At 40.6% G+C, this 26,210-nt stretch overlaps 1 protein-coding gene across 1 annotated transcript in view; it reads left to right on the forward strand.

The window, feature by feature from the left end:
• The window catches only part of KCNH7 (potassium voltage-gated channel subfamily H member 7), a 384,959-nt gene that overhangs the window by 206,312 nt on the left and 152,437 nt on the right, over positions 1-26,210 (forward strand). Inside the window, exon 3 of the mRNA XM_059727333.1 lies at positions 16,950-17,105. Coding sequence (XP_059583316.1) covers positions 16,950-17,105 — 156 coding nt within the window. The remainder of the gene's footprint in view (positions 1-16,949; positions 17,106-26,210) is intronic.

Below are 26,210 nucleotides of genomic sequence, written 5' to 3' on the forward strand. Positions count from 1 at the left end.
GTCCCTTCCTGTGAGTTATGCCTTGAGTCTACAACTTGCCATTATATCACGTTGCATTTTGTTGTAAATGTAGTATGCATTCAATGCAATTGTAATAGTATATTGGTTGTTTGTTAAACTAAGCGGCCACTGAAATGTGTTTATTAAGAAGTAATTAACAATATCATAAGATGTGAGTGAATAACATATACCAAAGAAGTCACTCTTGAATCTCTAATAATTTGTATTAATACTTAATTTAATATTTCAAAAGTAAATCTAAAGAGATGTCCCTAACTAAATAGTGAGCATATTGAAGCTAAAAGCCATTTCATTATTAATATATATTTAAATGTTTTCAATTAGGTATTTGGCCTTCTAAATAGTTGATATATCCCATAAATAATCGTTCTGAACCTGCTGTCATTAATGTCAATGACCAAACTTTATTTATCTTAATAGGAGGAGGTTCAAATTCCAAATTATTAATATTTAATCATTCTAATTACATTATATATAGCAATAACTAATAGTTGAGCATTATGATTAGTTAAATAATCTCTATTCACTGTTTTATTATATCAGAATTAAAATCTCATTAGAAGCATATAATTTAATATGTCACTGTGATGAAAATGAATTTTCTGCAGTGTTCACTGCAATATAAGGTGTTACAATATCAGTCAGAAATATATACTCTCTTCTTTTCATATCAAGGTATGTATTGAATTAGTATCTATGACTTGGCACCAGGGGACATGATGTCAAGGTACAGCCAAGAGGATTTCTGCAAAAGTGATAGCACATGAAATACTAGATAAGCATCCAGTATAAACAGATCTGTGCCAGGCAGTCCTTGAGCAAGGGCCTGAACAACTTGTGGGAGGGCTCCGTGCCAGATTTAACAGATGGACATACATACAGGTATTCAGGACATCATATGAACCCAGCAAGTATTGATACTGAGGGCATAATTCTAACCTAAAACCATGAGCTTTCTTTAAAGGTTAAGGGAAAGTGCCATCCATAATCTCTCTTTGAGCTGGATTAACTTTCAGAAATAATAAAACTAAAAGATGTTAATGCTTTTAGTGCCATGTTGAGTGAGAGTTTCAGCCTTTTAAACCTTGTGGAGTTTTTGGTCTGATGAAGAAACATATTACAATAGAGGGGCTACAGTTGTATGAACCCTAAATTTAACAAAAAAGGGGAAAGGTTTGAATAAACACTCATATTTCTTCAGGGTTTCATGCATGTTGGTGATTTTGTATTGATAGGATTTTTCAGCCTACTAGAAGATAAAGGGCTTGAGAATTTTCCTAAGTGATTGTGCAAAGTATATACATATAAAAATCAAGTTGCCACCCCAGAATGAATTGCAGCCTCCATTTTACACCACAGGACAAAATTAGGAAAAAGAAGTAAATTTTCATATTACAAAATTCAAGGTTTTATTGAATTATTATATAGGAGATAGTTAAAATCTGTGAATTAAATGTGCTAGCTAGAAAGGCATCCAATCTTTATCTGAAGATTCTAGTGATGATGTAGAATTGACCACTTCTGTTTGTTCTATTAACTAATGACCTTCACTGTTAGAAATGGGTGCCTAGTTTCTAATGTAAATGTGTTTGGCTACAGTTAGATTGAAGAGCCTTTAGAGTGTAAGTGATATTTTCTCCATGTGAGTTGTTTTGCAATGTAATTCAAGATACCACTCAATCTTCCATTTGAAATTAAATAGGTTTAGTTTTTTAAGTGTTTCACTGTAAGGAATTTTCTTCAGTCATGGCATAATTTGCTTTTTTCTTCATTCACTCCAATGTTTCAATATGCCTTTTAAAGGACACAAAAATTGTACATAAAATACCAGAATCAGTCTCCCCAATGGGGTATGCAGACATAAGATAATCTTCCTACTCACTACTCCCCCGTTTATCCAAATATTGCATTGCATTTTTTGCAACACCATCATCCTAAGAACTTAAGCATGACTTGCCACTTATGAGTGCATCCACATGAGCGCACATCTGTGGTTTGCAGTGGATTTGGTTTGAGGCACCACAAGCTGCATATAGCGCATGTGCAACTGTGCGCCACACTGCAAATATAATTCCAGGAACTCCCAGTATCAAAAAACAAACAAAAAACAAACAGCTAAAAAAAGTGGTGCAGCTGGATGCTGGGTCCTCCAAGGAGATGCTCTGGCTGTTGGCCAGAGCATCTCCCCTCCTCTAGGTCCGCCCTGGCTCCTCCGGGACACTGGGAGAAGCAGGGAACGGGCAGTTTGCCCAAAGCAAGTCATTTTACCCTGTAGCACATGTGCAGGGGCAGGCACAGTGGCAAAAAGTACTTTTTGTGTCGCTGCAAGCACTCACCCCTGCATGTGGACGTGTAGCTTATTACTCCCAAGTCCTTTTCACTAATTTCTATGAAACAATCTCCGTTCCCTGGCTATGGATTGCATTCCTTATTCCTAGATCGGGGTGGGCAAAGTGGTCAATCCGGCCAGCAGCCAGACTCCATTTCCCAGCAGCCCCTGCCCTCATGGCTTGGGCTGGTCTCCATGGTGACCCCAGCTGCACCTGTGCAGAAAAGCTCAGGCTGGGGTTGCACTGCTCAGGCTGGCAGCCTGCACTGCAGGGCAGCACAGGGAGTACTCTGGAGCCTCTGGGAACTTGGGATGAGAGGAGCCAGGGCAGAGCCATGACCTGTAGCCTGCACGCTCCGGGTCCTTGCAGTGGTGGCAGTCTTTTCTTAAAGACTCAATTCTTAATTGATATTATGATGTCATATAGTTCAATTTTTTGCCAGAATATTTGCCAGGAACCCAATATTAGAAGCTTCATACCTAATAAAAGCTGCTACAAAGCATCCAGAATATGATAAATCCCAGCTTCCTTACCCCACACTCAGTTGTGCATATGTTCATACTCTAAGAGAAACTAAGATGAAAACTAATAACTTTACCTAAATTTCACTTCCACTTTCTGTAATAGAGTCATAGTCAAGGAGGTGCAAGGAAGAAATGATCTTGGTGGTTAAAGTGCAAAAAGTGAACAGATTCAACACTAAGGCCAGGTGTAGACATTATACTTTTACCTGTATAAGTGATTGGAAACGGGTTTATACCCATAACAGAACAGAAGTTCAGCGCACAGACTGGTTTAAAAATGACAGAACCCAGTCTAAGATTTCTGCCCCCGCATCCCCATCAAAGGATGAATGTGTGTTCTGTTCACTACTGATCTAAACTACGCCACTTACAGAAAACTGTGCAACTTGGAAAGAGCTTTTAAATGTCTTGAGCTTTTGAATGTCTGTACCTAGCCTATAGATTTTCCTGGGATGCGGCCATTTGCTGTTTGCCCACACTACCCAGATTTGACTGCTTAAGTATCTTCTGAAACACTGTGGTGCACTAAAGACCAAAACAAACAGGCAAAAGAAACCTACTGCATATGCAAGGAAAAGAACATGGTTGGTAACAGGTTGGAAGCAGTGCTAATGAGAAATGTTCTTGTTGCTATATTTTGCAGGCAAGAGGCAATGCTTCACAGTTTGCTTGTAAAGGTAATGAACAAAGTTCAGGGCCAACATATTTCCTGTCTGTACCAATACCAGAACAAACCACTATTACATTAATTATGGTTTTGCAAGCTCATGTTCAAAGTAACCACAGCCCTGTACAGTGCCCTTACTGTATATTCCTTACATGATTCAGCATCATCTGTGTGACTGACCAACTATGGAGGCATCTACACTAAAATATACGAACTGAGCCCTCTGATTCCAGTCCATAACCTGAAAAGGCCTTGGACAAAACTTCACTGTAGGCTTTGAGAAAGCAAAGATAAAGAAAAGAATTCTATTTTGCAATTCCTATCTTAGCAATTATTTTCTGGCATGAAGCAATGGGTATCTCACTGAGTTTAAAATACAGTCTGGCATCCTTTCTCCTATATGTAGTTTTCAGCAGTATTCTATATAGGTGTTTTCTGAGAGTCCTTATTCTACACAGACTCATGGGTCTTTGCTTGGATTTTTTAATTGCTCTGTACCTTCTGTAAAGTTTTATGTCTAGTTAAATAACACAGCACTGTGAAAATGTCCTCTTGTAAAATGTACTTAGCATTACAGTTAATCACCATGGTTCCATTAGAGTGTAGGTGTAGATATTATAATTATGAGGTTAGCAGTAATTGTATCTATGCAGTATTATAAGAAATGCCGGGGCAAGGGTGTTGAAAAGTATTTATCTAGCTATTGAAATATACTATAAATGAAATAAAAGAAAAAGTAAATGATGATTTTGAACATGCTAGTGTTTTCTAGACTGCCAGTCAGATGATTGCTTAGGGAGATATTAATATATCCAGAGTCTCCAGAGGGTTAATTTTAGTAGGTTAATTCACAAGTTATTCTCCCTCCTCTAAACACTGTGAGTTAATGCCTTACAAGCCCTCCAGCAGTCCTGTAAATCAAGAGTCTCAGTATCAGCAGCCACTTGGGTAACACACTGAATATCTATTTGATATGGAGGGTGGAGTGAAATGTCAATGGGAACAGGTCCCATTTAATCATTGTAAGCTCACTAATAAATACCAGGAAAATATATTCTTCCTTTCTTTACTCCCCACCCCTAAATGTAGCTCCTTGAATGAGAAGGAATATAATATATTTCAACTTGCCAGCTGTTTTCAGTCACTTCTCCTCAATGAGAGAGAGTCATACAGATCCTTCTACAACGTATTTAATGGGAGGCTTGTGAATTCCCCATTCTTGCTACAAAAAGTAGCTCATTTTCAATCACTCCAAGCTGGAAAATGGTTATATAAAGTCACATCCCCAATGATAGAAGCTATAGCAAAGATAATGATACATACAGTCTATTCCCAGAAGCTCTGTATGGAAATAAACTAGACACATACTGGCAGACTAGATCCATGGTGTAGTAGTTAAACCACGGGGCTGGTATCAAGAACTCTAGATTCTACCTTTGTTTTTTTTCCATTGACTTACAGTATAACTGTAGGAATGTCACTGATTTTCTCTGTGCCTCTGACAACCTATGATGAATAGAGTAATTCTGTATGTACCTTGCAGCAGAGCAGTATGGTTTAATTCAAACTTGTACTCTTAAATTCTTGGGGAACATGCAAAGTATTCTTATCATCACAATTTCCTCCTGTTCCAGTGTGCTATAGTACAGCGAATATACAGGGGCAAAAAGACATCTGAGATAGCCATCTTCTATTTGGAACAAAATTTTTGAGCAGAATGTTTTGAAGATGTTGAAGAACAAGCTGGATGCTGAGTGCAAAGAGGGCGAAGAGCTGCAGGCAAAGGCTGGCAGGAAAGCTTGTTCTATCTTTCATGCGGGGGTTTCTGATTTTGAAGTTACCTAAGGGTGCTCAAACTCAGTGCTCTGATTCTACTCCACCGACAGATGGGGAGGGTTTCTAGAAGCAGACACTGCTTCATGCAAATGATAGAGAACAGGTCATAGTTTCACTTTTTTTCTTCTGAGCAAATTAGAAGGGTCTTAGCAAAACCATGAGGGACCCATTATAATTTTAATTCTGCAACTAAACTGAAAAGGATCAGAAAGAATTGGGGTCATTTCCCCGTCTCTTATGGAGTTCACTTGATCTCAGAATACTGCTAAATTATTCTGGACAAAGAGAACCTCAACTAGTATTCATAAAAACGCTGCTCAAGTTTTTGCTTTGCAAAAAAATCACTATATTTCATTATACATCCCATAATTTCAAAGACATTATCCAAAGAGGACACCCTGAGATTGTATCTTACAAAATCTTCACCTGCTTCCATTTTTAATTGAACACAGTTGCTGTGCTATTAATATATTTGGTATTATTTTGAGGAATAAGGTATAAATATTTCCAACAAATACACTCAAAATAAGCTTTGCTTATAAACTACGATAGTTTTTGCCTTTGAGAATATTTTTTCTTTGACTAGGAATGCAGATGATCTTCTCAGTCTTTTACTTTGTGACCACACATTCCCCATTACACATAGCTTACAACAAATTATTATCTAATATTGGTACTACATTATTGATGTTATAGCATATTCAAAGGCTAGCGAAAGCTTGATAAATTGTTCTATTTGCTTTGGACAGCCATAAGCATCAGGCAGGTGGAAACTACGCCTAAAGATTGAAAAACAAATAATAAAGGTCTTAATCCTTAATCTAAATCATCAAAATGGAAGGATTTTTCATCTCCTACCTCTGAGCTCAAAATGTGAAAGAAATGGGCATTGTCTAACAATTGCACACAACACTCACACAAGCCAGAACACCCATTTATTAAGTAAAGTCTTTCTTCCAATCCCTCCTTTACCTTGTTTATATCTCCTCTCAAAGACACAGGGCTTGTTGGGAAAACATGCTTCATTACAGCTGTTAGTAAATTACAATCAGTCATTTCCAGGTGTTCTTATTCCACTGCAATATATGCAGCTCAGCAGGATCACCTGTTTTCTGAAGCAAAGTTGTAACCCATTCCCATACAGGACTTGATTAAGGATTATCCACAGTGCCTACTGCCCCATTTTGTTGAAAGGTTGCAGGCATTAGGATTAAATCTAAATATGAATAAGCAAGACATTACTTTATAGAACAGAAATACTGCCTATATGTTTAGTAGCATCACGTTTGCAAATCTAGTAGCATTTACTTTCACTATGCAACTCTATCTTCCTTTTCATGCCAGCTTACTGTTGGAACTACATGAGCCAAAATCATAATATCTTCAAAATGCACAACAAAACCTTGCACTGCTTTCAGCAGGAGACTGTCATGGAAATATGAGAAAGGAGGTGAACTTGTGCAACTGGAAATGTTTAGAATAAAATATACATGTCTTACTATAGTAGATACCCTTCACAAACTTGTAGCCAGTCACTTACCTGAACATATGAGTAAGTAAGGAAAACAGTGAGTACTTGAAACCTCTGTCCCATTAAATAACTGTACATTAGTTAATATCTGAAGCAACCAGTAATTGCATTTCCCATCTTCCAGTACTGTTGTTGTGATATGGACCTATGCTGGAAAATGAAAAAAAAAATGCATAAGACCACAATAAATAATGTGATGATGTCTTCAAGGAGGTGTCATACATCTCAGAGAAATAAAAAACAATTATATAAAAAATGCAAGCACTAAGATATTTTAAGAGGCAACTCCAGAGAGTTTTATTCATACCAAAGTGTCTTATGTAACACAAAAGCATTAATTTGTACAAAAGTATGTTATTAAGGAAATTTGTGACAATACAGTATATGCTTTATGTGGGACTGAGGATATTAGACAACAAATATGAAATGTGCCTTTGCTTCTAAGGAGGCAAGTATATGGCAAAATATGTAATCTGCATTCTATGTGTTATCATCAAGCACAGATTCTCAGATTAAATCTCATATATGTAGCCCCCGTCTAATTGGATAGCATGACAAAGGTTGCCAGAGATGAGGGAATCTCAACCCCTGGGCGTGGCTCTCTTCTCCAGAGCAGGGCTGGACCTGCACCTCTGCTCCCTTGCAGAGATGACAGACACAGCAGGGTCTGCCTGGCTCCCCTGCCCCCACCCCCCAACACTCCCTGCTCAAGCATGAATTCCCCCCCTCTCTACCCCTCACAGCATGGACTGTAGCCAGCATGTGGTATGCTAGCTAATGCTGGGAGGTGTCTGTGTAAGGCAGAGAGGACAAAGGCAGACAGGATAGTGTCCGCTTAGGGCTTTTTCGAGCTAATAATGTCCCTCTGTTCCTTGCTTGGGAAAAGTTGTTTAAGAAGGGCTTGAACTAATGAGAGAGTCTTTTGTTTTCTTGATGGGATGCTAAATGCTGTGTTATCAACTCCTTGCTGCCTCCCTCACTGGTCAGGAGCAGCCGGGGGGGGGGGTGCAGTAAACCCTCCCTAATCAGATCATCCTACCAGGGCATGGCCACACCCATCCTCATCTCAGAGTTGTGAAAGGGAAGGGAGGGCTCCTCTAGCACTCCCAGCTTCTAGCCTGACCAACTGCAGGCATGACCTGCATTTCTTCAGTCCAGAGGGGATGTCTGTACAGTTACAAACCCATTCAACCTAGCCAGGTTAGACTAATGTGCAAGGATTGAATCAATTCATACTCTGGCTTTCTAAATGTCTGTCCTTAGCCTAAGTTGTTTAATTCAAAACTTTATTCAAACACATCAACCATGTCACTGCTGACTCCAGTGCCTCATGGTTTTAAAACAAGTGTAACAGGTGCATGATGACGTTACCAGACATCATTAGTTTACATTAGTTTGCCCCACACAAGGCACAGTAGACTGTCACTCCTTTTTATGTCTTACTGCTGTAATGAGGTCCTCTCCAGAGGTGGCCATGATTCCCCTGGCACCCCTTCAACCCTTAACAACTTCACTATCTTTAGGCAATCTCCCCTTCCCCTTTCCTGCCACACCTTGATGTATTTACCTTTTTAAAAAAGGGAGGCTGCCCCAGGGCTCCCCAAGCCTGGTCTCATATATGAACACAAGTGTCTTTGCTCATCACCTTAAGGGCTAAATTTGTGGGCTCTGTCCTCCCTAGTACCCATGTCCATACATCACAGATGTCACACATGCTAATCAAATCATAACCACTGTTATGGGCTATAGGCTTCTGGCTCTGTTAGTCCTTAAGCCAGCCCCTCTCTGGGCTATGGGCACCCTGGACCCCGTGATCTCTGGCTGTGCCTCTCCTGGCCTTTGGTCTTCCTCCTTAGACCCTGGTCCCACTGCTAGGTCAGTTGAGGCCCATGGGCTCTCCAGCCCTGCCAGTCTCCAGCTATGGCCCTTCTTGGCCTTTGGCCCTTTAGGAGCTCTGGCCGCTCTCCTAGGCAAGTAAGACCTATGGGCAACATGGCCCTACCTGCTCCCTGGGCCCTCTGCCCCTCTGCTTTCTTTCCAAGCCCGCTCACCTTACAGTCTCTCTGGCCCCTCTGGCCCTCTGTCCTCTCTTCCTGGGCCAGCTGTAACCTCCTTACCCCCCTTTAGTCCCTGCCAAAAACCACCAGATGCTCCACAGGCCTATGGCTGCATGCTGGCTGTTTTGCTGGCTCAAAGGCTGAACTCCCAGGCTAGGGACACACATTCAAAAAGCCTGAGCCTGAATTGATTCAATCTTTGCAGGTTAGTCTAACCCAGCTAGGCTAAATCAGTTTGTAACCCAGACAGATATCTCAAAAATGCAGGCACATGCCTGCAGTGGCTCAGGCTAGAAGCCAGGGGGCATGAGGAAAGCCCTCCCTTCCCTTCTGCAGGGAGTCGAGGGTGGCATAGCCATGTTCCAGCAGAATACTGTGATAACAGAGCATTTATCAGCTCTGTTATCAGCATTTAGCACCCCATTAGAAAACAAAGCCTCGCTCATTAGTTCAAGCTCTTCTTAAACAGTTTTTGCAAAATAAGAAATGCAGAGACATTACCAGCTGAGCTGTTGATTACCTCCAAAAAGCCCTGAGTGGACACTGCCCTGTCTGCTTTACGCAGTATTAGCTAGCATACCACATGCTGGCTACGGTCCATGCTGTGGGAGAGAAGAGGAAGGGCGAGTGCTAAGAGAAGGGGGAGGGGTCATAGGGAAGAACAGAGGAGAGGGGCCAGCTCTGTTGTGAAGCAGAGAGCCCCGCCCAACCCAGAGAGCATGCGGATATGCTGGAGGAGTCTGATTTAACTTGAACCAGCAAAGGGTCTGGGACAGACATTGCAAAAAACCTGTTTAATCCAAATCAGTTAAGTCTGATACTACATTCAACTAGGTTTATCTCAAACCAGTTTCAGCCATTTTCAGACTGATTTATGTGCACTGAATATCTGTTCTGTTACAGGTTTAAGCCAGTTTCTGATCACTTAAACCGGTTTCTCTGTAATTTCTATCCCTAGCCCCAGTCCTAAGGCTGCATACCCACACACATTCTCAGTGTGAGCCAGAGTCACCCTCTTGTGGTCTGCTCAGGAGATCCTCCCCTGTCTTCTACCAGGACAAAACTGCCTACCTACCTCAGGTCCTGGGCTTACATATACCTCAAGGTCAGCCCCCCTGCCAGTCAGGTGTCTTCCCTGATTTCTGCCCGAGCTGTTTCTTGAGCCTTCTCTCCTCTGAAAGTGACAGGTGCACTAAGCACCTTGTCATACTTCCTATAAAAGAAGATGTGAGAAGCAGCTGAGTAGTAGTCATCAATTCAGTATGTGGAACCAAAATTAACTCCAAAGCATATTAAATAAAATCTATCAGTGAAGTTCACAACAGAACTCCCACTGAGTTCATTGGGGGCAGAATTTCACTTGACATATGCCTGATACTCAATGAAATGTAGAGCAGTTAAAATGTCTGGTACCTGTCACAGACATTCAATGCAACAATGATATAAAACTGTCTCAAAATTCCATCATGGATTTATTTCCTTGTAATGAAAGTTGTGTGAAATTCTAGTTTTCTGCTGATTTAGCACAGAGTTTTTTAGTACTGTTACCCCAATACTACAATCAGGTTTTTTTTCCGATTCTGTACACCCAACACATGTAATGATCTGTGAAATTATCACACACAGAATTGAAGGCTGAATTAAAGTAACTTTTTGGGACAGGTGATTTTTCCAAGCATGGTTATCATGGTTTTGCATATGAAAGTGGAGTAATCTGTATGATTGCAATGCATTGACTGTTGGTGTACTGTCATTGCATTAGTTTGCTTGAAAATTAAGACTAACTGCTATAACGTGAATGAATGAATGTGTCCATATCAGAAAGACAGATAAAGTAGGGCTGCACATACAGCAGAAATCTTTTATATGATTCTGACTTAAAGTCATTAGAAAGGTAAAGGAATTTTATGAGCCAGATTCACCAGAATGCCTTGGCTGCTTTGCAGTGCTCTGGTGAGGCAGGGTAGATCAGCCGGACATGTAAGTTGGGTTTATAGCTGTTGTATTAGTGGGGTAGCACAGGGGCTTATCTGAGGCAGCATGCAGTGGCATGGCTGCACCCTCCTCCCTTCAGATGTGGCTCACGTGCAGTGAGCTCTCTCAGCTCACCAACATGTCATTGCATCTCTTTATGAAGCTCCTTATGTGCTGTGATCTCTGAACCCAAACTGATTGATGTGGGCTGTGGCCAGAGCTGCCTTCATGCAGCTCTGGTGCCCAGGGTGTGAGTACCACTGCTGTTCACTCTCACTTTCCCCTTCCCTCCCCATCCATTGAATTCAGCATCAAGGGAAAACAGGGGACCCTGCTTTGGCTGTGTGGTGCAAGTGCAGTGAGCTCACCCTTTGCCATGATCCTGGATCCACTCATGGGGCAGCACAAAAGCAATCAGAACATATTGGTGAATCTAGCCCTATCTTTCTCTTCCTTGTTTATTACATTTTCGGTATTAGTGACATGCCCTTTTCCATTTTCCAAGGCTTTGTGCCATTTTAGACTGTCTTCTCAATATTGTACCATCATAATTGTGTCCCATGTGACATCAATTCCATGTCTTTAGCAGCATATTAGTTGTTCTGGACATGGAATTTTTCTGGGAGACACCAGCTACTAAAGGGTCCATGGCAACTGACACACAGAATAGACACATCTACACGTGCTTTCCAATGGCTTCCCTGTAACTGGAGACTTAACTGGCATTGCTCTGCCAGCAAAAAAAGGAAAAAAAAAGTTTTGCCACCACAATTTTGCCAGAAGAATACAAGTTTTCCCAGCAAAACCACATAGAATAGATGAGGCCATACTTAGAATAGTCATCAGTGACAAAATAAAGGGGTAAGTTGTGTGATTACTCCTTGATAACATTCTTTACAAAGCTCAGAAGTACCACTGGGATATTTAATCATTTCATTATAAAGGTGTAATTTTCATAATTATTCTGATTACATCTTGTACTTGCTCAGTGACTACAGATAAGAATTGCAAATTCCAGAAACTTCATTAAAATTTGTATTGCTCATCAGAGGCATTTCCCACTTTCAGAATCTTTCAGTTAGAAGACAAAACATGGAAAATGTGCTGAGTGCCACGAGAAGTAATTGAATGAGTAAGAGTGCAAATAATGAACAATGTTTATAAACAAGCTCGTTCCTAATATTGGTTCATTATCCTCACCTTCATTAAAGAGTCACCTGCTTTTTCCTCAGTGTTTATTTTGTGCATTTTTAAGACGTAGGGCTTAGATAGGGAATTACATACTCAGATGTAATTTCCCTTCATTGTGTACACTGATGTAAATTATTCTGAGATCAGACAGGATCCAGATAAGCAACTATACTAGGGAAGGTGCGCACAATAGGCAAATATTGTGGCATTTCACCAGTAGGTATATAGTCTGTGGTAAATTCTCCTGGAATTGTGGAACACACAAAGCCCCAAATACAAACAACAATTATTTGACATAGGAAGGTAGGAAGTAATGGTTGGAATTTATTATATGATAATATCCCTTCCTATTCAGCACTATAGCTAAGCTCCATCAGGATTTTAGAGGTAGAATTGTTGCAGGTGCAGGATTTTGAATGAGATGTAAAACCCTGAACATTTGTCGTTATTAAAGACTCTGTGGGGGTTTTTTAAAGCCTTGATGTCCTGGACAAATTCTAGCCTGGTTAAACAAATTATTCTGATGGTGTAAATGGCCTTCAGTTGAACTCTGTTGATTTAGACCAGCTAAAAATATGTGCAGATGTAACATTTAGATTGCCCTTATTGTGGTTAGGTCCATCTAAGTGCCTGTGGCAAGACTGAGCCCCAGGGGTGGCCATGACACCGCCTGAAGGCTGTGTGGCTCCTGGCCTTCTGAGTCTGTAATGTAGCCCTCTCTTGATTGCTCACCTGCCACATGTTGTTCTTATTGGAGATTAAGTAAGGGAGGCTGCCCATAGGCTTTAGAACAGTGGTCTCCAACCTTTATATGGTTAATATCACTTTTTGGCACTCCAAGATATACTGCCCCCACCACCTGCTCCGTCCCTGCCCTCCACCCCTCCTGGCTACTGCCCCGCCCTGCCCCCACCCCCCGCCCCCTGCCTTGCCCCCCCTGCCTCCCAGACAAGCTGCCTCTGCTCTGACCTCACTCACCCAGCCCAGCCCGGGCAGCAGAGGGCATCGCTCAGCCCAGCCCCGTGCCTCCTGCTGCTCCTGATCGTGGAGCCTCTGACAGACTGAGATTGACTGTCAGAGGCTCCAAGATTGACTGGTTGGTGACCACTGCCTTAGAATGAACCTTAGTCCATGCAAGTCACCTCCAGGTCCCTCCTGGACTCCACTAGTTTCAATTCAGCCCTCCAAGTCAACAGCCCCTCTTGGCATCTCCATGCCTCTGCAGTGCACCTGTAGCCTTAAGGGCTTATTGCATTTCTCTTCCTTTCCAGGACATCTGTAGCCTTAAAGGATCATTGTGTGGCTCCATCCACCCCTATACCATGCCCCATACCTCACAGTTGTTATTGTAAGGTCATTCACCAGTTAGGGGTCTTGGCCTTCTTGATCTCCACCCCCTATATTCTCACTGGGCCTCTTAGCCCCAGACCACAGTATCAGACCTGGTTTCTAGCTTTCAGCCTCCCTGCCTGCAGGTCTCTAACCCTATCAATCTATGGCAGTGGCCCTTTCTGGACCTTTGGCCCCTTCTGGGCCTGTCCCCATTCCTGGGCCAGTCAAGATCTCCAGGCTTCCTGGCTCTGGCAGTCCACAGCTGCACTCCCTCTTTGACCTTTAACTCCTCCTGGGCCCTGGCCTCACTTTCAGGCCAGTTAAGACCTCTAGGCTCCCTGGCCCAACTTGCCACCCTGGATTTAGTCTCCAGAAGTGGCCCCTCCTAGACCTTTGGCCCCTCCTGGGCCCTAGCCCCACTCCTAGCCCAGTTGGGATCACCTTGGCAGTCTTTGGTTATAGCCCCTCTTCTGGGCTCATGGACACTTGGGTCCCACCCTCAGCCCCTTCTGGGCTACCAGGTCTCTAAGAAAGTCCTGAGCCTAGCCTTGCAGGGCTCAAGGATAAAGCACCATTTTCTGCCCTCTAGCAGCAAACCCTCTCTGGGTTTAACACAAAATAAAAGCCACTTGCCTGCATAAACAAGCCTTCTACTCTGCCCCAGGTAACTTTCCCTTGTTCTTAGGCATGCAGAGTTGCTTGCTCAGTGTGACTATCAGTTCAGGAGCCCTCCTGCTCTGCTGCCAGGAGTTCTTCTTTTCATGGCTCTCAGGGCTGTACCGCCTGACTGGCATAGGCTTATATGGCTCAAGCCCAGCCGTCTTTGGGTCAGTCCCTAATCAGTCCCCTCCCTACCTGCAAGCTGACTCTCAGGCTGCTTGTCCTCTTAAAGGGAGGTGCACAAGCCGCCCTGTCACACTGTACATACATTTGGGGAGCTTAGGTCAGGCAAAAAATGGCTGGCCTGATCTTAGTTCACCTAATCTATGCCTGATCTAACCAAATGTGTGTATAAATTCAGAGAGCAGCCTCAGGGCAGGAAAAGCCCAGCCACTAAACCCAATCCCAGGGCTGCTCTTTTCGTATCCCCCCACTACCCTGACCAGGCTATTTTTAGGACTCTGACTCCCCTACCCCTGGATGGACAGTCCACCCTGGACCTATCAATCCCTCTTCCACATACACCTGCTGGTCGCCCCCCATCCTCCCCATCCCTTCCCCCACCCCAGCTTACTTCGATCACATTCCCAGCGTGGCTCCAGTCACCAGTGTGTGTGTGCACAAGCAGAACCTGATCTATGATCATGTTGCTTATAGTAAGCTGTAGGACTGTAGATTGGGTCCCAGGAACATTTACACATGCCCAAAGTAGCTCCTCATCTTATACTCCTAAACTGCTCCTGCATGTGCCTTTAGCTACAGAACGATTCATTGTTTGCCATGTTCTTGTGCTGTCAACTGTTAAATAGCTGCTGTTTTTCTCCATGAAGGTGAATCCCTAAATATAGTGTAAATGTCAATTTGTAAGTGTCTGGCAGTTCTGCATGGGGATGTAATGTTCTCCGTGAATGTGAGATATTGTTATTTCTCAGCACTGCAGGAAATATTTTAAAGGCTAGAACTTCCTTGTCTGCAAACTGCAGGGTTCAGCATTAGTTTAGTGAAATCCAAGACATTGTCATCCCTTGTTTCCAAAGTCCATAAACATTTCATCCACTGGAGTTCAACATTCTTCCAATCCGAGAGAGCCTCAGCCCTGCCCTTTGTTTCTAACCGAGTCAGGAGATGGCAGGTTACAGGCTCATCATTCAGTTTGTGCAGCTGCCTGTCACAACAAAATCCGGATGCTAAGAAATTCAAAACAAGCTGATGGAAAGTAACAAAGTCTCTCCAAATGGCTCTCTAAATGTCATTTTAAGTGTTTAAAGTCAATATGTATTTTGGTTAATTAGCTGAAAACATAATGGTTCTTTCTAGTCTCTCTTCAGACTTTCTGTTTAACCAGCCTACGTTGCAATGCTTGGCCTGCAGCTCTTCTATTTTTAGCTCTAATGGAACAGTCTTGAATTGCTTATTTTCTGTTTACTAAAGTCATCCAGTTTGTTACCATGGAAACTGTGGCAAGTGCCACAGCTTAACTGTTTTATTAAATGGATTGAAGGTACAGCTGCAAAACTTGAAAGGCCAGCATGTCAATTTTTATTCATAGCTCAGCCTGCTATAAATACCACATTATAGCAAATATTACATTAAATATTGCAGGATGATTCTGATCACTGTTGCAATGGATCTGGATCATCACTTTTTCTGAGGAGAAAAAGAAAAGATGTATTCCTGTGTAACCCAAATGAACATCTGAATTTATAAAATTACACCCCCTGTCAAGTTTCAGTGATTACTGTATTTGAATGAATAAAATTACAGATGACGTACATTAAATCAGTTAAAAAAAGACAGCACCTCACCGCTCTGTTTGCATGAAGCTTTTAGCCCTATGTTACCTTTGCACATATATCTATCATATTATATTTGGAATCTGTTTATTCTAACAGCATAATACAAGGAACAAGAAAAAAGCTAAAGACCTTATCAAATGAAACTTTTTAAATAGAAAATTGCAATGATGACCAGCATGAACTAACAGAATAAAATCTTTAGATATTGAGTAAGCACCTAAATAGAAAATGCCCTGAATTTTGTAGGCACTGAGAAAAGACACCTTCCATTAACTTAAATTACAGTTATGGGCGTTCAACATCTCTGAAAATCTAGCATCTTTTAATTATGTGCCTCACTATGAATTCCGTGCTGAATGTAAGTACTCATGTTTGAAAATCTTGACCATAAGATTGGGGGGGGGGGGTGGGAGGGGTGGGAAATGTTATGATGAAATGTAAAAAAGCCATTCAATATGATCAGGTTGAAAACAAAGCATGTTTTTTCCATGAGTGTCATTTTTAATAAAATATTGAAACATCCTTAGACAAACCTCAAAAATAATGACAGCTAAAATAAGAACAGCTATATATTTGCACACATTAATATTTAATAAGTGATTCACCATGTTGTAAATCATAAAGAACCTCTGACATTTAGAAGAAAGGTATTTTTTCTGCAGTAGCATTGTGGTTCATGTGGTAGATGGCAGTGGCACTCAATGTGAATACCTCCACAACATGAAGCTGTACATTTATGTTTTAAAGTCATTTCCAGGGAATAGAAATCAATGGAACAAAAGGGACAACTTGAATGGAAGATCTTTTGGATTAATTATGAATGCAATACATTATTAAAAGACAAATTTTGTTTTTGATGAAAATGGTGTTCTTTAAATGAAACATGCTGCGTGTTCATTAGTAAGCAGTCATCAAAAGAAAAAAATAATCTGCATTATTTTTTACATGGTTAAAACTGTTAGTATAAAGACACAATTCAGGTCTCTCTGATTGAAATATTGGTCTTTCTTTTCTTTTTCCCTTTTCCTAGGGACCACCTTCATTTGTAACACCCACATAATCCCAGTGAAAAATCAAGAAGGAGTAGCTATGATGTTTATTATTAACTTTGAATATGTAACAGATGAGGACAACACTGAGTCTCCAGAGAAATTCAACCCAATATTGCCATCCAAGCTTGTAAACCGTAAGTGAGGGGGATGTGGGGGACAGGATGAAGTCATGTGTTGCTATTAGTCATCCTATTTAAAATTAAATTATAATTCATAAATATATCAGTGAAGATCATTAGAAGTGGCTCTTACTACACTGCAAATACATATCGTTCTGTGTGGTAGAATTAAATTTTCATGTTTTCTAGCTTTATGCTTACAGGTTTTCACTATAAGCATGTTAACTTGTTGCTAAAATAGTAGATTTATGATTTTCACACATTACAAAAAAGAAAAAAAGTAAGTATAAAATGAAATTGAAAAATAAGTTCAACCAAAACCGCAAAATTAATCCCAAAAATCCTACTTCTAGTACTCAATAAGTAGCCATAAATATATGTAATTTTAAACTTGGACTGAGAAAACTAAATAGAACAGTGTGCAAAAATATTTTTACAAATTTTAGGTCAAATATTAAAGGTTTGATTTTGGGGGCCATTGCATTTGAGGGCAACTCATACACAGATTTCAGTGGCACATGAAAAAACCCTGTAGTCTGTAAACACTTGAATCTTGAGTTTTATTGAAAATACTTACAGGAAGGGAATTTTATAACTGAAGACACAAGTCTTCCCTGGAATCAAATTCTATATTTGCATGCAAGAATATTCATACCAAAAGAACCTACCTTTACAACTTAAAAAAAAATCATAACTACAACATTGGAAAAGATGCACTTTGGATAAATTTGGTTGCAGACTTTCTATGAACACAATGTAGCAATTCATCAAATAAATCACTCATGAATTATTTACTTATCACTATTTCCAACTATAAAGTCCATTAAACTTGAAATAGTTATACAAAGGAGACAATAGAAATCCATTGCTCGACTTATTTAAAACTAGATTTCAGGAAGGCTCAGATCAAGTGTATACTGTATGCCCTGGATAAGCATATAGACCTTGGATAACTAGCTCCAAGAATTTTGCCAATGCTGTTTCTTCCACTGGGTGTAGATGTGTCTCACTTTTAAAGAAAATTAATTATGAAATAAAAAATGAGAATAGCATTTTGATAAATACTCCATTTCTACACTCACAGAATACAAGATTTCTATTTTCCTTTCCCAGTGATTTCTCAGCTAATTTAATTTATATAAAATAATGTATACAATATATCAAATGTAAGATATTTAAAAGGGGGAACTAAACATTTTAATTTTTGTCTAAACATGTTTTGATTGAACTGATGCATACATATACATTTTTGTGTCTGGGAAATTTTGCCCTTCCTGGTTTTGTTCCATTCTGAAATGAAAGAATTTTCAAAATCATGCAACTCTTCCCAAAACAAATGAATTAATTTCCTGTATAGCTAAGCCATATCATTTTCCTGCCCCATTTTCTGCACATCCTACCTAAGTTTGCTCATCCTCACTCCATGCAGTCAAGGCTGATGACCTAACTCTTTTATGAATTTCCACACATAATCAGTTTTCTGCAAGCATTCCCAGAGCACAGCTTTGCTAGTCCATGCCCCTTGTGAGTCACAGTATGTTCTAGCAATGAGCATCATTATTTTCCACTGAGTCTGGTTGGTCCAACAACACTTGGGAAATGCCTTTTAACACTGTAATATCTTTAACCTAGAATAAAGATGCTTGGAACTTCAGCCTTCTGTCTGCAAATAATCTCCTCAAAATCTGTTTGACTAGAGACAAAGAACGGACAGAAATTCACTGTAAGCACCCAGTGAATAATGAAACACATCAGAAGGCAAGGATAAATGGCCCTACAAAGTTTCTTCACTACTGTAACCCTGCTGCAGAGACTGTGAGGGGCAGAGCCATCGCGTAGCAATGCAGCAGCTCTGAGCTCCTCCTGACTAGCGCTAACCTTGTTCCATCTCCCTAGGATATGCTGTCCCTCTATGCAGCATAGAAACTCATTCATTACAGTGCATTATTCTTGGAGAAGTCCTTTCAAATTCAAGAGATATTTCAGACCATTTTATGTGATGAACAGGGATGTGCAATGAAATAATATTTTCATTAAGAACTGAGGAAGAAAATTTGTAATTGGAAAGGTTGCAAATGTAATGAATGCGCCACATTCTTGAGTCCATTACTTTTATATAACCCCACTGATGGCAATAGGGTTGTATAGGTATAATTGTGGACAATATATTGCCCATTTTTTAAAACTAGTAAAATATGTATAGTTACTGATAACAGCATGGTACCTGTTTTACAGCTATTTATATAATATTTACACTATATATTAGAAGTAACGATTTACATATGGAATATGCCTTCACATATCTGTCTTTGTAATGTAATCATTCCAAGTTCTATTTTCCCTTTGGTTTTGATCCACTTCATTTCAATCGAAGACTATGTGTTTTAAAATGTTACCACTAAAATCCAATCAAGAAAACATGATAGGCCTCCAAAAATATTTTGTTTCCATGTTCTACAGGTGTTTTGATCCAGTTTGTTTTACTGTCCATTTTCCAGTACAATTTTAAAGATCTATAATAGTACTTTTGCTCTGTCCTCAATGTGGTTCTCAGTAAAGCTGTGCGAAATGACACCGTTCCATTTCGACTTGAGTTTCAAGGTTTCGATGGAACAGCGTTTTGTTTTGAATTTCATTTAGATTTGAAACAGCTGTTCTATTTGCTTCATTGAAACAGTAAAGCCGTTTTGAAGCTGTTTCAAGGTTTTGCCCATTAGCTATAATGGGGAAGCTTGAAACAGCCTCTCTCATCTGGCAGGCAGATTGGGGCTGCAGGCCCCTGATCTACCTGCCAGATGAAGGAGGGAAGCCAGTGCTGCTGCCTGGGACTGAGGAAGGGAACTGAGCCTGATTGCTCAGTTCCCCTCCCCTGCGCTAGATTGGGCTGGCTCAGTTCTCTTCCCCTGTGCTGTGATTGGCTTCCTACAGCCTGGCAGCGGGAGACAGGGAGAGCCAGGGCTGCTGGCTGCTTTGAAACTTGAAACATTTTGAAACTTTCAAAACATTTTGACTAGTCTTGTTTTGTTCTGAGGCTGTTTCAAAGCCTTTCATTTCAATTCAATTTTGCTGTTTCAAGCTCAAAATGAGTCGAAACAGTGTTGAATCAAAACAGCCGGCAAAATTTTGCACACCCCTAGTTCTCGGGGCCCCCTCTTCATGTTACACCTATTATGCAATTACCTGTGCCATTAATTTAGACTGGCTACATATGCAAAAGAACTATGGTGCCTTAAAAAGGTCCAACCAGCTATGAAGTTACTGCTGGAAAATGAGTAATAACTTCATAGCTGGTTTCTATCCAGCTTTAATTTGCACATCTAGCCTGTACTCCCATGGCTGGGACACTAGAGCTGCTGTGATCTCAGGGGTGCCCAACACACCCCTATGACTGGGAGACTGCAACTGCTGCAATCTCCCACGGAGGCACCCCACAACTGCCAGAGCTGAGAGTCCTGCAGCTGATAGGATGCTCAGCCCCACATGTGAGGTGCAGCTGAGGCTGATAGTCCTGTCTGCTGTAGGACTCCGCTCCAGCAGCCATGGGGTGCAACCAGGGCTAAGAGTTCTGTCAGCTGCAAGTCCTGCAGCTGTGGGAGCTTGGTACTTGCTGGTGCAGGGGGAGCCTGGCATGGTGATCCCAGGATCCCCCTGTACCAGGAATAAGGCATGATCTCATCAGATGCTGGGTCCCACAATCACATCCACTGCAGTATACATGTGGCATGGCAGGAGGTGCAGTTGTGTGGATCACTTGTTAGATCCCATTGCACCTTTACCTGCATGTGTAGAAAAACCCTTGAAGTTAGATTCAAACAATTGTAAGAAAAGGAGCTTCCTGTCCTGGAAAACATTTCCTGCCATCAATGCACTTTAAATATCAGTTTCAGCATAGGTACATTGAAGTGGTATCATTGTCAGTGTTTTGAAGTGAGAGAGGTGCTAAACAGGATAGCTTCCAAAAGGCAGTCAGTCACTTTCAAAATGTCTCTCTCATTTTACAAAATAAGTTAATCCTTATAGACATAGGGAGTTTCCTTGTGAGACAATGCTTAAATGGTTCACTAATAAAAACTAAGGGCCAAGAGGTGGAAAAGTGTAGGCTAGGTAAGGTATAGTCTTAGGGTATGTGTAGATGAAATGGGGGGGCCTAAATTGAAGCGGTGGATTTTAAAAAACACCACTTCAATTTAGGGCTGATTAAATCCCCATGTCATGCACTAACCCCATTGACTTACCTGCCTCTCTGGTGGGGAGGGGAGGGTGAGCTGCTAGCAAGTGGAGAAGTCCCTAGGCTTTGGGAGGGGATGAAGCTTCCCTCCATGGCAATGGCCTTCCCCAGGCTGCACCTGCCTGCAGGCACCTGAATCAGGTGGTCCCGGGGGGCACCGCAGCCATGAAGAGAAGCACTGGCTCCCCATGCAGCTCAGGCAGACAGGCAGGCTCCAGGGGGCGGGGGAGGGGGGAGAAGATCAGGCTCACCGCTTTTCTTGGCCAAAGCTGCTTTCCCAGGCTGCTGCCAGGCTGACTGCAGGGCTTTCTGCAGAGCCGTGGAGCTGCACAGAGCCTGGTGCTTCACTCTGCAGCTGTAGGGGCAGCAAACTAAAACTCCTCGAAGGAGTTTTACTTTGCTGCACCCAAAGTCATTTAAGGTGCATTACAACACTGAATTTCCTACAGCAGCTGGAATTAAAGCACAATACACTGCCAACGTGTGCAAACACCAACACCGTTAAAGCAGTGCAAAAGCATTTAGCCTGCTTTAAAGTGTTGTACACACATGCCTCTTGTTTCATCTACACACAGACATAGAGTCTCTGGGCACCTACACACATGCTGGATGCCTGCTCTGATGTGTGCTAGTTTCAGAGCAGACTCAATTAATTATGTCTGCTGGAGTGTGCTAGTTAGCATCTAGCAGCCTTGGCATCACTTGTATTCAGCATCCCAAAGCTTCAAAAGGGCAACAGGAGCGCTTTAACTAAAGCTCGTTAAATGAGCTTTAGTTAAAGCACCCCCACTGGCATTTTCAAGCATAGGACACTGAATATATGAGACGCTGTGAGCACTGCTTTAATTAGAGCAACTCTGAAGAGCTGCTCTAATTAAAATCTCTCCTCCCCCCTTCCCCCCCCAATGCTGGAGCATATGTAAAGACACCCTCAGAGGCCACACTGGTAGGTATGGATCACCAAAACATAATGAAGACCCAGAGGTGACCTACCTTCCCTTAATCACTTGCTGTGTAGACAGGACTGTAAGGTTGATGTGGGAATTGCTACACTACTCAAGAATGTCTCTTTGATAGAGACAATTCTCAGGAGAGAAGCCAAGTTGAAACAGCACAAACCAGCCAGAGATGGATTCAGGATGTGGTGAATGGGAGCAGGTACATGAGCACAGTTGAATAAAGGAAAAATTGAAATCTTAACATTTAGAAGAGACAGGGAGACAGATTCAGAAAACCAAAGGATAGGGAGAAAAGAATATGAAGAGTGAGAAAAACTAAATAAGGATGATGAGTATGAAAGAGAACTAAGGACTTATCAACTGGATAATGAAATAGGACTATGATAAATCATATTGCCTTAATTTGGGGATATACAAAGACTGTTTCTATTAGTTGTAGTGGTAGATCATTTTTCAATACAAATACCTTATTTAAAGTTCAGTCATGGCACTAGCATAAGAAAAGTGAACAGCAAGCTCTGTGAAAGGAAGGTATTTAATTTGTATCTGCATACCTGATTTAGCCTGAGGTACAGACAGAAGACTTCTTTTCATGGGAATACACAGGGAATATACATTAGTGGGACAGTGGTTGGGAGAAAAAAGATGGAAGCAAAATCCTACTACTGAAAATACTAATTTAAAGAAGGAAGAGAAAACCAGCCCAGTAACACGTTCAATACATCTATGTAAGGCAGGCACCCAAAATAGTTACAAAGTATGACTAAAGATAAAATATTTTAGATTGGGTTAATATCTACTAAAGAGGTTTCTTTCTGCAAAAGGTTTCTTTTCAGAGTTCCTTAATAGTTTTCTTTTATTAAAATATATTTCAGGTACACAAACAACTAAAGATGACTAAGTCTCATTACAGGAAGGTAGAAACAAAAGAAACAGTTATTCACCAGGTCACAGAAAATAGGGTAACTAATCTAGGCTGTCACTCATTCTCTGATGGGATTATTAAGACCTGACAGAAAAGACTGGAAACTAGTCCTGGAAAGTGCTCAGGATATTCAATTCCTATGAAATTCCATTGTGTACATTTGCCACGTTGCAGGATTGAGCCAGTGGTGTGTCCAATAAATAAAAAAATTAAAGGGGTAATGGAGGCACATTGGTAACTGTCTTAAACTGCTATGGAAAGTTTCTTGGAGAAAGGATGCTCTCTTTGTTATGTGGTTGTATAGTGACTAACACAATGGGACCCTGATCTCTGACTGGGGCCTGACAAAAACAGTACATAATAGTAATTGGATAGGTGAAATGGAGTTAGATGACATACCCAAGTCTGAACTGGATTGCCCACAAAGGCATATGGTATATGTTCGCAAAGGCATAGCTCTGACTACTTACGCAGAAAAGAAAAGAAAAAACCTATGACAGTTAAGCAGTATGAAAAATAAGGATACTAACAACAAAATTAGAGTGAATAGATCCTTTCAATTTAAATCCTCTACCCCACTTCCTTATTTTTTTCCTGTACATACTTCTCCCAAGTGCCCCTAGGTAGGCTGACTAATGCTTACACTGTGGGCCAGCTGAATTTTGGAAACTACTGTAGATGCCCTAGACCAGTACATAATTTCCACTCATTCACAAACGGGACATTCTCCACTCTTGTCTATTTCAATACTTTTTTTCAGGTCATCTCCTTAAACTAATAAATCAAATGCAGCCTCTGTTCCATATAAACTTCCATATAACCCTTGGTACAAGAGTTTAAGATGTACTGTGTTTCCTTCTTAAACTTACAATCAACTAAGACAATTGGATGCTTTAGCTGTCAGCTCCTCAGGTCTGAATAATTACTAAACAACATACTTTATACCTTCAGAGGTGAATGTATCTCCTCTATTCCAGACATCTATTGGACAATTAAGTATAGTTCTCTTCTTCTGCTGGGGGCTCTTCTCTTTTGAAATATCAATTTAGATTCAAGGTTGCAGAAACTGATTTTTTGTCTAGGTCATTCATTCTTCTTTCTAACTTTCATGCAAGCTGGTTTCTAGATAAAGAACTATTTTTACCTAGTCTTATTTTAAAAGTTTATTCTAACCAGGAAGCTTCTCTCTCTCTCTGTTTCTTTTCTTTAGCTAACTTCAGGGTCAGGTACAAACATTGAACTTTTACCCATATAAGTGATCAGAAACTGGTCTATACCTGTAACAGAACAGAAGCTCAGCACACAAAACTGGTCTATACCCATAGCAAAACGGAAGTTCAGCACACATAGATTGGTTTAAGAATGGCAGAACCAAGTCTAAGATTTCCCACCCGTCCACTCAACCAAAGGGCAAATGTTCTGTTCGCTGCCAATCTAAACTCTTACAGAAAGCCAGGTAACTTAGATCGATTCTGCCTTGAGCTTTTTTAATGTCTTTACCTAGCCCCAGTGTGTTATTATCATTCCAGGCATTGACCATTGTAGTCACATGGAGGAAGACACATAATAGCTATTCTGCTCCTCAGCTTCTCCATCTGTGAAATAGATTAAAACAGGTAAAGCACTTTAAGGTGCTAAATTCAATGATGCTGAGCTATACTAGTCAAAAGTATTGTTAGTGATATTCATTTTATTATAAAAGCTAGAGCTGACCTTGCAGAGTTGTCTCCACCTAATCTGATGAGAAGTTAGTAATATTTGGTTGAAAGTCATCAAGGTAATTAAATCTATGCCCAAAAAATGTCTGTCATATCTAGGAGATTGGAAAGCTTCTATAAACATTTCATTCCCAGGAAAAATAATTCAGTAGGATTTTTGGCAAGAGGGTTGACTCTAGGGAACAAGAATTCTCTTCCTATTGGATTCACTGCATCAGAGGACTGAAGGGCTTTCTATGGGTTTGTCTGCACACAAAGTTGGACTAGGTTAAAAAGAAAAGTGTTTTTAAAGAAATTTGTCTAGAAGCCCATGTGACAGTCTTAAATCAGTATATTCTTGATTAAGTCGATTTAGTTTGTCTATTATAGTTAGATAGGTTTAAGATAACCAAAACAAACTTCCTTAGCCTGACGAAGGGTTTTTGAACCCAAAAGCTTGCTTAATAACTATTCTCCAACTATTTGGGTTGGTCTAATAAAAGATATCAAATTCACCCAAGGAACCTTGTCTGTCTATTTGAAAGATGCACTTTTATAGATTGTTTTCTAGTCTGCTTGAATGTGAAAGCAGTTACAAAGAAATACTGAAGCTGGTGTACTTTGCTACATTTAAAAAACTTCCATGGTTTTACATTTTTTTAATTTCTTTTTTAGGGGAGCTTACCTTTTTTAAACGCTTACTAAACATCTTATCAAATGGTGTTTCAACTTCTAATTGTAATGTAGTTTACAATGGGTGGTGCTATGTGAACTATTATTGTTGTTACTATTGTCTTAGTGTGATTACTACATATCAAACTACTCTTTTTTAAAAAGGCAAGGTTTCTTCTGAAGGAATTTGTATTCTGAGTCAAATAAATATAGAACATAAAGAGAAGCTTAGGGATAGGAGAGAGAGCATTAAAATGAATAAAAATGTTCTTTGGGTTTTTAAAAGGACATACAATTTCCTTTAATACAAGGGAGTCACTGCTCAGGCTCAGGTTAGAACTGAAGCATTCTGAAATTTTAGCCATTGTAATTAGCTGTTTATATTACAGTATCATCATGAATCTCCAATTAGGATAGATCCCCATTTTGCCATACAAACATGCTATAAAAATTCAATCTGTGCCTTAGGGAGATTACACAAAAGCAAGGGCAGGATGTAACAGGTGACTGTAATACTCAATAGAGGGGAGAAGTCATGGATAAGAACAAGAACACATGGTCACTGTAGACTAGCTACCTAAATGGACTGCACAATATTTTTCGTTTAATATGTGATATTTAATTATTTTTAACAAGCTC

The sequence above is a fragment of the Alligator mississippiensis genome, chromosome 4 (assembly GCF_030867095.1).
Source record: "Alligator mississippiensis isolate rAllMis1 chromosome 4, rAllMis1, whole genome shotgun sequence".
In the NCBI taxonomy this organism is placed as follows: domain Eukaryota; kingdom Metazoa; phylum Chordata; order Crocodylia; family Alligatoridae; genus Alligator; species Alligator mississippiensis.